Source organism: Hyaena hyaena, unplaced genomic scaffold (assembly GCF_003009895.1).
Source record: "Hyaena hyaena isolate Hyena2069 unplaced genomic scaffold, ASM300989v1 scaffold_611, whole genome shotgun sequence".
Classification (NCBI taxonomy): Eukaryota; Metazoa; Chordata; class Mammalia; order Carnivora; family Hyaenidae; genus Hyaena; species Hyaena hyaena.
In genome coordinates this window covers 731,207-744,958 of record NW_024081242.1, presented here as the reverse complement: position 1 = coordinate 744,958, position 13,752 = coordinate 731,207, and the positions used below count along the sequence as shown (strand labels likewise).

The following is a 13,752-nucleotide window of genomic DNA, read 5'->3' as shown; positions in this document are numbered from 1 at the left end:
GTTTCTCTTAGGAGTTAGGTAATTTGTAAAACAAAAAAATGTATGATGAGTCTTGAGGCCCAGTGACCTAGGTTACAGTAATTTATGTCACTAACCAAGAATACTTTTTCAAGTTGGTATTCTTTGTTAAAATTTTTTAATGTTTATTAATTTTTGAAAGAGAGAGACAGAGTGTGAGTGGGGAAGGGGCGGAGAGAGAGGAGGACACACAGACTCTGAAAGCAGGTTCCAGGCTCTGAGCTGTCAGCATGGAGCCTGACACGGGCCTTGAACTCACGAGCTGTGAGATCATGACCTGAGCTGCTGTTGGACACTTAATCGACTGGGCCACCCAGGTGCCCCTCAAGTTGTTTTTAATGTGTACTCTTTGTTTTTATTGTATGATCATGTTAGGAAATGCTTGTCTTGATTAAGTCCTACACAGAACAGCTATTTACTTGCTATGCAGTATGAATGTGTGTTCCATATATTTTTCCAAATACATAATCTTGAGTGAATATTGTCTAGATTAAATGATGTTCATCCACTATTTTTATTTTTCATTCATACGATATTTATTGAGTGCTTATCACATGATAGGCACCACCGAAAGGGTTTTGTCCTCCAATGTCTGATTTAAACTTCAAAAGTCCCTGGTAGGTGACACTACCTCCATTTTACAGGTGAGAAAATCGAGACCTATCTTACTGTCCTTTGTTCAGCACCTGTCCACTGTGTCAGTCAGCCTCAAGTGTAGATGTCCCTTGAAAACTGGGCAAATAGGTTTAAGATCTTGTCATCGAGTTCCAAATACAGCTCTTTGATTATCTACCTAACTGTTGATATTTTTTGGTATTTCAACTTTGTGCTCAGCAACTTTTATATTATTTATTTACCTTTATGCTAAGATAAAGATGATAACTTTCCTTAAATTTCTAAAAAGCCTAGAATTCTTAGGGAAATTACTAAAGGGTAATCTCAAGGCGCACCTGGGTGGCTCGGTCGGTTGAGCATCTGATGTCAGCTCAGGTCACTCTCTCATGGTCTGTGGGTTAGAGTCCCACGTCAGGCTCTGTGCTGACAGTCTGAAGCCTGCTTCAGATTCTGTGTCTTTCTCTCCCTCTTTCTCCGTTCATGTTCTCTCTCTCTCTGTCAAAAATAAAAAATAAAAACAATAAAATCATTAAAGGGTGATTTCAAGAAAATATTTTAAGATACAGTGTGTATTAATTATCTTAAAGTATAAATGCAGATAGTAGATTTTGACAGATCTGCTTTGACGGAAGGGAAATTAAATTGGCCTAAAAATGTTTCTTTCCTTTAGTTTGTGGAAACTAGGTAGCATAAGCTATGCATCGGTTGATTTCTTGTGTCATTTTGATTGAAACACGGAAGGTATATTTCGTTTCAAGATTGTTGGGAACGTTTTGGCCTATAGAATGTGTAGATCCATTGTTTTTGCACATATTTTAAATTTCTGAATTCAGAATACCAAAAACCCATGTCGCGTTTTGTCTCAGATGCTGCTACTGAATTTTAACCACTGAATTAGATTGCACCCTACATGCTGTTAACTACTGAGCCAAGATGGAATCGACCACTGCATTGAAATCAGGGTTAGCACTTGTATCTGCACTTGAAGGAGTTGTAATAGCATAGAACTTGTTTTCTTTAATGGGATTTTTATTCTCTATTTCAGTCTTAATAGTGATACTTTGATTTTAAGAGAGTTTCTTAATAACAGTGCACATTTATTTGAGATTCTCACTGGAACTTTAAGAAGAGAGTAAAACCATCCTATAGAAGTAGTTGCGCCTGAACCCAAACGTCTGGGGGCATATCTGCATTGTGTTAGTGCAGTTTACTTGTCTTATTTAATAAAGTAATCTTTTGTAAAGAGAGAAGTTAGTTGTCGATGTGATGTGAGCCTTTGGCTTGAGTTCAGATGGTAGTGTATGTGTGTGCATGACTTTAAAATCATTCCTTCTGAGTTTTCTTCTTTAGGGTCGTTATTGTATACAGGAATTACAATAATTGTACCTTTCTAAGTTTGTTCCTTTTTCTTTTACCTTAATAGGACTCGACTCTACCCAGTTTAGAGTTCATCATTATCATAAAGATGAGGAGAATGATGCCCTACTTGGTGGCCCAGCACAGCTCACAGATGAGGAGAAATACAGGGACTGTGAAAGATTCAAATGTCCGTGCCCCACATGTGGAACAGAGAATATTTACGATAGTGTCTTCGATGGTTCGGTTAGTTGTTTCTTTCTGTTTCTTTCTTTTTGTTTTGTTAACCAGCTAGCAAAGAGGCCTTTTCTCCCCACCACGTACATATGAAAAGTGGGGGAAAGTTGCTTTCGTGTGCTTAAAGAATTTTACCATCGTCTGAAATCTCCCTTCACAACTTCATTTCTGCTTGAGAACTCTTAGTAGAATGTGCTTAAATATTGTTTTTGCCTTCCCCAGAGTACTTGCCTGGCCTTGGTTTTTAAATGGAATCTCTTAAAAATTCTAAAGTATCTTAAAGTATTTTTATTGTAATTCCTTAATTAGTAACCTGTAATTCTCCAGCCCCAGCCCCAGTTTATTAAGACTTAGGGCATTATTTGCCTTTATCTTAAATCAAGTTAATGGGAACTAAGTGTTTTTGGAAAGTTTTTGTTTATCTTTACACATCCCACTTGCCTCCTTTTTGACAAAGGTACTCTGATTATCTTTTCTGCTGTCTTTGCATGTCAGGCATTAAAAAAAGTCATAGGGAAACATTCCTCTCAAGAAGTACTGCCAAAAAATGTATCACTGACCTTGGATCAGAACTTGAAACTTAGCCAATTTACTTGATTCAACTGCAGTGTTATACATATACTAGCCATTGGCAAATGAGTAGGCAGCAGAACTGTGTAAAACCTTGAAACTGAAAGAAAATACATCCTTTATCTAAATTAAAAGTAATTATTTTAAGTTAATTTGGACAAACAGCAGATGTTTTGCATTTTTTTGAATCAAAACAAAGCAGTCTTTGGAAGCAAGTGCAAGGAAGAGGCAGACACAGATCAGCAATACTTGCTAAATCCTTGAGTTTTGCTTCATTACAGCTGTAAATAAGATAGTTAATTGCATGGAGGCTTGACGACTTGCAGATGGGCTAGCTGTGGAAGAGCCGATGTCAAGCTCTAAAATCTCTTCCACCTGGAATTGCTTAGCGTGGCGGCTAGGGTTATGTACCAGATTGGAGCAGGAAACCAAGATGTTTAAGTATCAAGAAGGAAAACACATGCTCCAGAAACCCCAACAGTTTTCCTGTATATTATATTTACTTTGTTTTTGTTTAAAACAAAACAAAACGAGGTTTTCTGTAACTATTGCTAGTTCATTCTTTCAGATTTCTACTTTCTTGCCTTCCCTTCCCCAAATACTTTTCATTTGGTGGGGTAGTAGAGAGGCAGGGTTACAGAAGTTTTAGGTTTTCTTTTTTTTTTTTTAATTTTTTTTTTAATGTTTTATTTATTTCTAGGAGAGAGAGACAGCGTGAGCAGGGGAGGGTCAGAGAGAGAGGGAGTCACAGACTGAAACAGGCTCCAGGCTCTGAGCTGGCAGTCAGCACAGAGCCCGACGCGGGGCTCGAACCCACGAACCGCGAGATCATGACCTAAGCGAAAGTCGGACGCTTAACCGACTAAGCCACCTAGGCGCCCCTGAAATTTTAGGTTTTCTAAGCTAACAATAAGTGATTGCTTTCTGTTGCAGAACTTAATTTTTAGGCTTTAATCTTAAAATTAAGTTGGCAATTTGAAAGCAAACTAATGTCATTAGTGCGCTTGTCTTATTTTCAGGTTTGGGATGAATAAGCACAGATTTAAAGCTTTGATCAATACCTCTTAAGAAGAATGTTTATTTCCAATAATGTGACCTCCCTGGTATTCTCAGAGGGAAAATTATTTTATCCATAAAGTGTATCATATATCGAATGTAAAAAAAAAAAAACTGGTTTCAGGGTTTTCCGTTCGACTCTGTGTATTCCATTATCCTGGTGGCAAAAAAGCGGGAGTTTCTTGTGACTCGGGATCTTTGGGAGGACAGTAGTTGAAAAACTAGGGTAAAAACTCACCAATAAAATGAATTATGAATATTGTACACCAGGACACATGTTACCTTTTAAGCACAAAAAAACCTTCTCTAGCCTTACAGTAACCTTTTGTGTATTTGTTTGTTCTGACCTCTGTAGGGAACTGATATAGAGCCCAGCTTGTATCGTTGCAGTAACATCGATTGTAAGGCTTCTCCTTTGACCTTTATGGTACAGCTGAGCAACAAATTGATCATGGACATTAGACGTTGCATTAAAAAATACTATGAAGTAAGTATATACAATGAGTTTCTCACATATGCAGCTTACTTAGATTTGGTACTTGTTTTAAAATAAAACAGTATGGTTTTGTATTATTTGTTTTTTTATGTAACTAAAATTTTGACATGACTTTGCAGAAAAAGTATTTGATTTTCTGTTGGACATTACATCTCTGTCATTAATGAGCAGTATTTTAAATAATGCATTTTTGCTTTAAGGAAAAATGAGAATATTATCAGAAAATGTTTTAGTTTATTGGTACCTAAGTAAGACTAATTAAATGGCCACTCAAATCTTTGGCCAGAGGAGAAAACAATCAGTATTGCCTGTCTTTGGCAAGTAGAGTCACAACATCATATTTGGTTATTTTAATAACTGCCTACTTGCTGAGACTTCATGTTTATGTGGTAATCTAAAACATTTCATAGCTGTGTTGTCCAGGAAATCAAAATGAACATGTTTTAACTTTTAAATGCAATCTGGCATTTTAAAGAGAATGTTTAATTTTTATAAAAATACAGTAAAAATGCTAGAACAGTGAGTGAGCTATCCCTATTACAAAGAAGGCTGTTTTTAAAAAGTTTTTGGCTTTAACATTTCATAGGAATGAGACTTTTTTGTTATGTAAACAAAATTTCTATTATGTGAAAGCTCAGTGTAACTTACTTAAAGAAGCTACATTGGCAAGGCACTTTCAAAATATGCTCAGATTCTATTAGATAAGACCCATGACTTGATCAGCCTCATCCTTTAATTTCTACTTATGTTAGTTAACATATAATACAGCATTTTCTTCTTTAAAATTGAACTCATGAAATGAAAATTGATTATTAGGTCATTAGGATGGAGAATAGAAACATAGAGTGTATGTGTTGTGATTTTAGCAGAGAATAATTTGTGTTGTCAAAAATACCCCAGTAGGTTTATGTGAAGGTATTTTTAAAATCATAATTTTGACTACATTTTGGGAAATCTGAAACATTTTAGTGAGTAATCCTGTGCCATACTTAATGAACAGTTGGATGGGAATAAAGGTTATCTGTGGGTTCACATTCCTCAGTAGATGAGATGTTCAGCACATGTAATGTTAGGCCTTTATTTAGCATGAAGAGCCCAAATCAAAACTATTCATCTCCTCATTTACAGACCTCGTTGAGCAGAGCATGATTCTTGGCTCTGGGGAAAAATTCTGAGCTTTCTCTCAGTGTTTAGTCTATCAAAATCTTTACCATGGAAATGTTAATACGAAAAGAAACTCCTCTCTTGCCTTCTCTAAGAAAGGACAATCTGTTTTGACTAACTTGAGAACAGACAGAAAAGGAATCTTCTATATAGTTAACAGTTTGCTCTAACTGAAAGATTGACTTCTCACTGAAGTGTATGGCTGGTGGTGGTGGTGGTGGTTATATGAATATTTTTTTAAGTAGATAACCTCTTTATAGGCATCCCGACATTTAACCCAAGGTTTCTGTACTATTTGCTTTAATCGTCTTGTCTACCAGCCATCTCAGCAGCAAATAACAGTTTTCCTCTAGTTAAGTGCCCACTTGATTGATTTTTCTAAGGGATTTCTAATTAAAATACCCAAATATCACTCGTGAACTTGAAGATTGATAGGACTGTCCTCAAAATTAGGAATCTATTTCTCTGCTTGCTGATCTTAGTCATATGTAATTGCATGGGAAAGAAAGAAATCCATTTATTCGTTCTTTTTATGGCCCCGTGCTGAACTAATGTCTTAAATAGTCTCAGGATTAGAGCTTTTATACAGAATGCTCAAACACCTCTAGATTCTACTTCACTGGTAGACTGTTCTCTTTTTCCTGTCCTCAGACTTATAGGAACTTGTGCTGGTAGGGGGACGTGGTATTCAGTGTGTTTTGTTATTCTGCCTCCAGTGCTGCTGATGACAGTTAGTTCAGTGTGATGTACCGTGGCGATGGCTATCCAGCTGGAGATTAATACAGCAGCTGTACTGGAGACCAGGATATTGGTAATAAGTCTTGAGATAAAGTGACTGTTTTCTGAAGCTAATGACCAAAAGGGTTTCTTCCTGTTTTACAAGTTAAATACTACCCACTAGGCATAAAAGTTGTGCATGGACTGAGAGCAAGAGTCAATATAGTTTTCATTTTTGTCTTAGAATCACTGCAGAGAGAGTACAACCTACGTTAAGAGAGGAAGGCGTCTCCGTAAGGAATGAGCTTTAGGAATACAGTGGAAGAGTGTGGTACTTGACCAAATGCTATAACCTGCCCAAGAACATAGATCTAGGTTATCAAGAAATCAGGTTGTCAAGAACAAAAAGACAGAAGTTAGGGCAGCAGTGTACGCTTCTAAATCACTTTTCAAAAAAATATACCACAAACCCTGTTTCTGTCATGAATAAATTGTGCTGAATGAAAAAATGCATAACAAACATGAAAAAAATCTGCCTGAGAATCTATATCATTTAATGTTTTAATATCGTTTACTTGCATACAGAATTTCTCTTCACCATATATAGCAGTGCTTGTATCCCTTGAACTCTCCTTTCCTAGGACATTTACATTTTAGTGTACCTTAGAAATCTAAAAAGCATCGAGTACGAATTTTAAATATATTAGTTTCCTAGGAGGAAAACAACTCTAATACTTTATCTCAGGACCTGATGGAAACATTGGAAGACTTGGAGGTATCACAGAAAGGTCTAATTCATAGTTTATTTTGGCCCTGGTTCCTGTTGGTTCCTCTATACAAAGTTAAAATTGAACTGGTATTTTTTTTTTTTAATCATAAAAAGCCCATTTAAAGACTATATCTCTGAGCTCTTAAGGATGTTTTTGAAAGACTCAATTTTACAGTGAAAAATTGATATGTGTTTCCTCTCCCCTTAAATTCTCCAGAAGAGCAAATAGGCGCGCGCGTGCGCGCACACACACATATAAAGGGAGAGAAACACTAGCTAATCTAAATTGGGAAATGAAGAGGGCTTTTTTTAAGCATGAAAATTTCATCATCTTGTCAGCTGGCAGAATGCCTGCTGTGTGGATTCACAAAGGCTAAGAATTACACTTTCATGAAATTTTCCTCACTAACTGCCCTGGTTAATTTGAAAGATAACCCACTGTTCGAATTCATTCCTCAATTGGGCGGTGCAGGTTTTATCTTTGATCTGACAAAGCATTTGTGTTAATCGTTTTGGCCTTCCACTAGACACTCTTGGGATTGTGCTTTTACAATAAATGTGTCTGTGATAGCTCTTTAGTCTATTATCCTTACAATAGATCCATAGAACTGGTAATTAATTCTCCACTGCTTTGGAAATGGGAAGAATAGGTGTAGCTCTGTCAAGTGCTGCTGGGAAGTTTGTTTAGCTGGTTCATTGCTGAAGTGTTCTCCTCAGCCGGCCACGAAGTAGCCACCGAAGAGAGTCTGAGATTGAGTTGCTGTCTACCCCGAAGACTTCCTGATAAATGGGAAATCTGACCTCTCTTGGTACCTGGGAGGGATATAGTGGCTCATTTACTTTGATCTCAAGTACTATTAGTTATAATATACATTGAACCCTCATCTTAATACTTAAAAGAGCCATTCGTTTCTGAAGACACATCGTCAAGTAAAATCCACTCCTAAATTCTCCCCGATGGCTTCTGCAGGTCTTCGCGCTCCTGTGGGACAGCACAGATCCCTCAGCAGCCTTGTAGTCTTTCTAGCCGCTTGTAAAGGAGTGTTACTTACAGCACTGCACTGTGCTTTTTTAGTGTAAACATGTTTGTTGCTGGCCCTCCGTCTAGAAAACATAACTTTGAACGACTGATCACTGCCATGCGTTTGTTAGCTGTCAGTTCCTTGGACCAGAAATCGGTGATTGAATTCCTTAGAAATTTGCTGTTGGTTTTACGGTTTCAGAATCTTCCTCAAAGAAGCTTTCTGAGGACAGGGGCTATGCTTTCTTCTGTGGTTCACCTGTGATCTCTGCCACAGGCCCTGCTCGCAGGAGTGTGTATATTTTAGTGGTTAGTAACCAAAGGAACAAATAAAAGAAGGTTGCACTTGCATGTGTTTCCTTTACATGCTTTTCTTACAGTGCTGTCGTACTGGAAGACGGTTTATTCGTAGTCTACAAGATTCTCAGGTTAACATAAAATGCCACAGAAAATAAAGTCATGAGAGTATTGACAATGTCCTTTGTTACTCTGTCTTCCATATTTTATGTCACTGATTACTGTCGATTTCATTATATGCCGATCTGCAACTTCATAGCTTTAATTTGTTTTCTTACCCAAAGTCTCTCGCAAAGAGGTGTTGGGCCAGAAATACCTTTATCATGGTTCAAAATCACATGGTGCAGGAAAGCACTCCTTGTCCCCATAGCAGTCTTGCGCTGTGTGTAAGGTGGATGTCTTGCTGTACTTCGTCTCTGGCTCCCACTCTTTTTCCTTTTGACTACTTAGTATATTCATCGTGGCATAAGTCACATTCAAAAAGTCTCTTTTGGACCCACCTTTTTGAGGAATTCCAAATATAACATCCAGTGTCAGCTGTGTCATGATGCAGAGACTTTCTTAAGCTCACGTGTGTGAGCACCTAGTAGAGGAGGGAGCGCCTGATCCCCCACATGCCGAGCGTCAGCGTGGTGGCTGGGGGCCTCTCTGGAAGGTGGCATGCAGTGGGGAAGTGGAGTGGAACGTTTTGTAGTATGTGAAAAACCCATTGAAAACTGGGTTTTTTTCTCCCATCTTTGCAAAGAAATAAAAGCCTTTTAATTTTGGAATGGATATGCATTTCTTAAAGACAGAATTAATAACCACCACAAATAACGTTAAGGGAGAGATTGAGTTGGAGGTACCTTTTATTAAATGTGCAAGGAGAGCTTGGTGACCTACAGGCTGAAATATTTTTTCCAGCATAATATGTACTCAGTCGGCGTCACAGACAGTAGAATCCATGGTGTCCCACTGTGCCTGACGAAAGAGCATTTGTTGAGGAATATGCAGAACTTGATGAACTAATAAAACTGAGAAATGAGAGAGCAAGCAGCCTCCCACCCTGCCGTGCCCTCCACCCTCACCCGTGTAAATCACCAACATGGCTACTCTCATATCTCTGGCCTGTCCCTCTTCAAGTACGGCCGCGTGTCAGGACAGAGCTGTAGTGCACGGGTGGGCCCAAGGGTGGGAGAACCACGCTATGACGTTCAGTAACTCTCTGCTGTTCCGCTGCAAAGATTTGGTGTTCAATAACCCTCAAAATTTCTCATTTCCTACCTGTGGTGATGCGTTGTTCGTTTTTAGGTTAGAGCTTGCAATATGCAGTAGTGTCACAGGTATGTTAGTTCAAACAGTTTAAACTCTCAGCACTCCTGGAATTCTTGTTTATTTCCTGGCCTCTGCATTTATATATAGAACATTTAAAAAGAATAAATTGGGTTTCTTTTTTGTAAAGACTCTTAACAGCATAATTATAAGTAGTACAGAAGGCACGCAAGGAAGCAGTAGATCTCCACCCCGTTCATTCAGCTTCGCACGCAGCACAGTCCATGCTGCCCTGCGGTGCTGGGAGAAGGGCCGTTTCTGTAGGAATCCATAAAACGCATCCTAAATCTCATTAAAACAAAACAAAAAGAACAGAGTGAGAATTAATGTTTCTTTTTGCTCCCTACCATTGACAAGGAATCCAAGCATACATTTTCACCACGGACACCAATCACATTTCTTAAATGTGGTATTCTAAGCCCCAGGCCCATTGGTGGAGGGTTAGTGTGTTTTTATTAGTGAGTGGCTTCTTTTTCTTTTTTTTTAATGTTTGTTTATTTTTGAGAGAGACAGAGACAGAGTGTGAGCAGGGGAGGGGCAGAGAGAGGGAGAGACATAGAACTGGAAGTGGGCTCCAGGCTCCATGCTGTCATCAGCACAGAGCCCAACGCGGGGCTCGAGCTCACGCACTGTGAGATCATGAGCTGAGCCAAAGTAGGAGGCTTAACTGAGCAACCCGGGCACCCCGAGTGGCTTAGTTTTCTTAAGTGTGAATATCAAGCAAGGTGAGTCAGGTATAACAGGTTACTTCTATGCCATGGTGCGTTCTCACAGAAAAACTAAAAAACGGGATTTAGTGATGGTTGGAGTAGAAGGTCACTGCAAGCACATTTATTATTGTACAAATCTAAGTGAATAATCGGTCAAATATCCCCTGAGACCTGCCAAAAGCAGCTTACCATGGTACGAATATTAGCTGTTATAAAAGAGTTCTCATGAGCCCTTTGGATCAGATAGAGCCTTATATGTTGCCTGACTCGCTCCGCATAGAATAAGCATTTACATGTACTCTGTAGTTTATCACAACACCTCTTTATCTTTGATTTCATTTCATCTTAACCTTTTGGTGTGGACCCTGTCCGGGAAGGCTCAGAACCAGAGCATGACCTTGAGGAAGTGACGGGATCCACACCAAATTCTGAGGTGCTCCTACTGCAGGGAACAGTGTTGTCTATTAAGGACCGGCCCTGAAGCTGCCTGCATGGTTTGAGCTCAGGCCGTAGCTCCTCTCTTGCCCATGCCCTTCCTTGCATTTGCATATTCTCCCTGCTGAATTTTCTTGGCCAAGGTGGGGGCAGTTATAGCCATGGCCCTTGCCTGTCCTTTCATTATGTTCAGAAAGTTGAGCACATCATCCTGTCAGTCTTGAGACCATCCGCTGCTAGCCTCACAATAGACTGTGCGGTTTATACTCAAACACCTAGGTCAGAGTTGCTGTCTAGTTGCTTGCCTCTTATGTAACTTGGGCTAGTTGCTGAACTTCTCCAAGGCACAGTTTCATTAGCCTGTGAAGTGATGGTATTGGTACCTGCCGCCTACCTTCATCTTTAAAGTGCTTAGAAAGTGTCTGGAGTGCGCATTATTTTTTATTAAGTTTATTTATTTATTTTGGGAGAGCGAGCGAGCGAGCAAGAGAGACAGCACTAGTGGGGAGGGGCAGAGAGAGATGGAGACAGAGAATCCCAAGCAAGTTCCTGTGCTGCCAGCGCAGAGCCTGACGTGGAGCTTGAACCCATGAGATCATGAGCTGAGCCAAAACAAGAATTGGATGCTTAACTGACTGAGACCCTCTGGCGCCCCTGGAGTGCGCCTTTTTAGGGCTTGTTATTCCTTCCCGAGGTACGGTGGATGAACGTGGCTCAGCTGTGCTCCTGCATGTGCTCAGAACCGCCAGAGAGTCAGGCCTGGGCTGTGGCCTTACCGCCTGTTCTCCCAAGGTGTCCCTTGGGACAGAAAGCTTTCGTCATCTGGCTGCTCTACGCCTTCGATCCAGTTCAGAATGATGCCACACCATGCTGCTTCTTGGCCCTCCCGGCAGTTTACCAGTGCTGGAATTCACTTTTCAGTGCTGCTGATTAGGGCCCTAAAATGAACCTTAGGAAAGGACACTAGACCCCGACTTCTTCAAGACCCAGCACCCAGTATTGTGTCTACCCTCATGTGCTCAGTAAGATGCTATGAAACGGGTTCATGATATATTCAGAGAGACTGGTGCTATCAAGTGACTCTCCAAAGTCATGATAGGATCAGGCCTGTGACCATACTTGGCAACTGTCCAGCATTCTGCCCATGATATATGGTGAGACATTGGTTCACAAGTTCACTGTTTGCTTGCCGTCTTCACTGTACTCACGGAGTACAGTGAAGGAGGAGGCAGCCCACTGGCCGCTAGGCCAGGCCGCAAGGCAGACGGGGCCGCAAGTCCAGAAAGCTGATTATAGTCCCCCAGCAAAGGACTAGCCCAGCAGCCGAAGGGAAGCCTGCGGTTTCAGCAACTTCTGATACAGTTCACCTCCTCTGAAGGGAAAATTGGAGGTTTTTTGAAATGCCGAGGAAATGCTATAGGAGTTGTCAAATATCTGAAAACAAGCAGGTAAAAACAGCAAATGCTTGTGCCGAAACAGTAGAATCCCTTTCTTCAGTTTGATTTCTCTAACCTTGTGTATTTAGGAAAAACTCCACTTGAGGTCTAACTCCAGTCATCTAGAGCTCCTGTCTTGTAGTAGAGTAAGAAATTGAACCAGAACAGATTTCATTTAACCTTTCAAAAGTGAGATTTTCACACTGTTGACCTTCTGGACTTCAAGGAGCAAAACAGAAGTACCCGTTTTCTGCTGCACATGTAAACGAGAGAGGGAGGAGAGTGCCTCAGACAATGGCTGTCTCTCATGTGTGGTTCGCCTAGAAAGCGAGGTTTCTTGAGGTTAACATGTGAAAATGGATAAAGATAGGAATATCCACATCCCATCTGGCTTAGTCTTGTGTGAAAAGGAATAACCCTAGAACTGTTCATGAGAGTTAATTTAGTTGCCTTTCGGAGACACCATAGAAAAATTTTCAAAGCCTGGACTCTGAAAAACAATACTACTAATAATTCGAGCACCAGTGCTTTCTAATTGATGGGTGCTCGTTTGTTCTGTGCTTCATGTCAGTCAGGACTGGCTTTACTGTATGCTTCTACCAACACCTATGATGTGTTGGTCTCAGTTTGGTTTTGGAAAGCAGTATGTAAGTTTTCGTCCTGTTGAGAACTCAGCTGGGGGCACCTGGCTCAGTCAGTTAAGCATCCAACTCTTGATTTCCTCTTGGATCATGATCTCAGTTGTGAGATTGAGTCCCACATCACACTTTGCACAGAGTGTGGAGCCTGCTTGGGATTCTCTCTCTCCCTCTCTCTGTGCCCCTTCCCCCTTTGTGCATGTTTTCTCTCTCTTTCTTCCTCCCTCTCCGTCTCTCTCTCTCTCAAAATACATAAATAAACTTTTATTTTTATTTATTTATTTATTTTTTTTTACAAATAGTTTATTGTCAAATTAGTTTCCACATGACAGTCAGTGCTCATCCCCACAAGTGTCCTCCTCCATGCCCATCCCCCCCCCCCACATCCATCAGTCCTCAGTTTTTGTCAGCATTCAAGAGTCTCTCATGGTTTGCCTCTCTCCCTTTCCCCCACCATTTCCCCCCTTCTTCTCCCCCTTGTTCGTCCGTCAAGTTCCTCCTAATCCTCCTATACGTGCAAACATATGATATTTGTCCTTCTCTGCCTGACTTATTTCGCTCAGCATAACACCCTCAAGGTCCATCCATGTTGCTACACATGGCCAGATTTCATTGTTTCTCATTGCCATGTAGTATTCCATGGTATAGATAAACCACATCTTCTTGATCCATTCATCTGTTGATGGACACTTAGGCTCTTTCCATGTTTTAGCTATTGTGGAGAGTGCTGCTATGAACATTGGGGTACATGTGCTCCTATGCCTCAGCATTTCTGTATCCCTTGGGTAAATTCCTAGCAGTGCTATTGCTGGGTCATAAGGGAGTTCTATTGTTAGTTTCCTGAGGAACCTCCACACTGTTTTCCAGAGGGGCTGTACCAGTTTACATTCCCACCAACAGTGTAGG

At 40.4% G+C, this 13,752-nt stretch overlaps 1 protein-coding gene across 1 annotated transcript in view; it reads left to right on the top strand.

The window, feature by feature from the left end:
- Positions 1-13,752, top strand: part of POLA1 (DNA polymerase alpha 1, catalytic subunit) — a 306,108-nt gene that overhangs the window by 151,627 nt on the left and 140,729 nt on the right. Inside the window, exons 33-34 of the mRNA XM_039257241.1 lie at positions 2,057-2,235; positions 4,208-4,339. Of these exons, the coding sequence (XP_039113172.1) occupies positions 2,057-2,235; positions 4,208-4,339 (311 nt within the window). The remainder of the gene's footprint in view (positions 1-2,056; positions 2,236-4,207; positions 4,340-13,752) is intronic.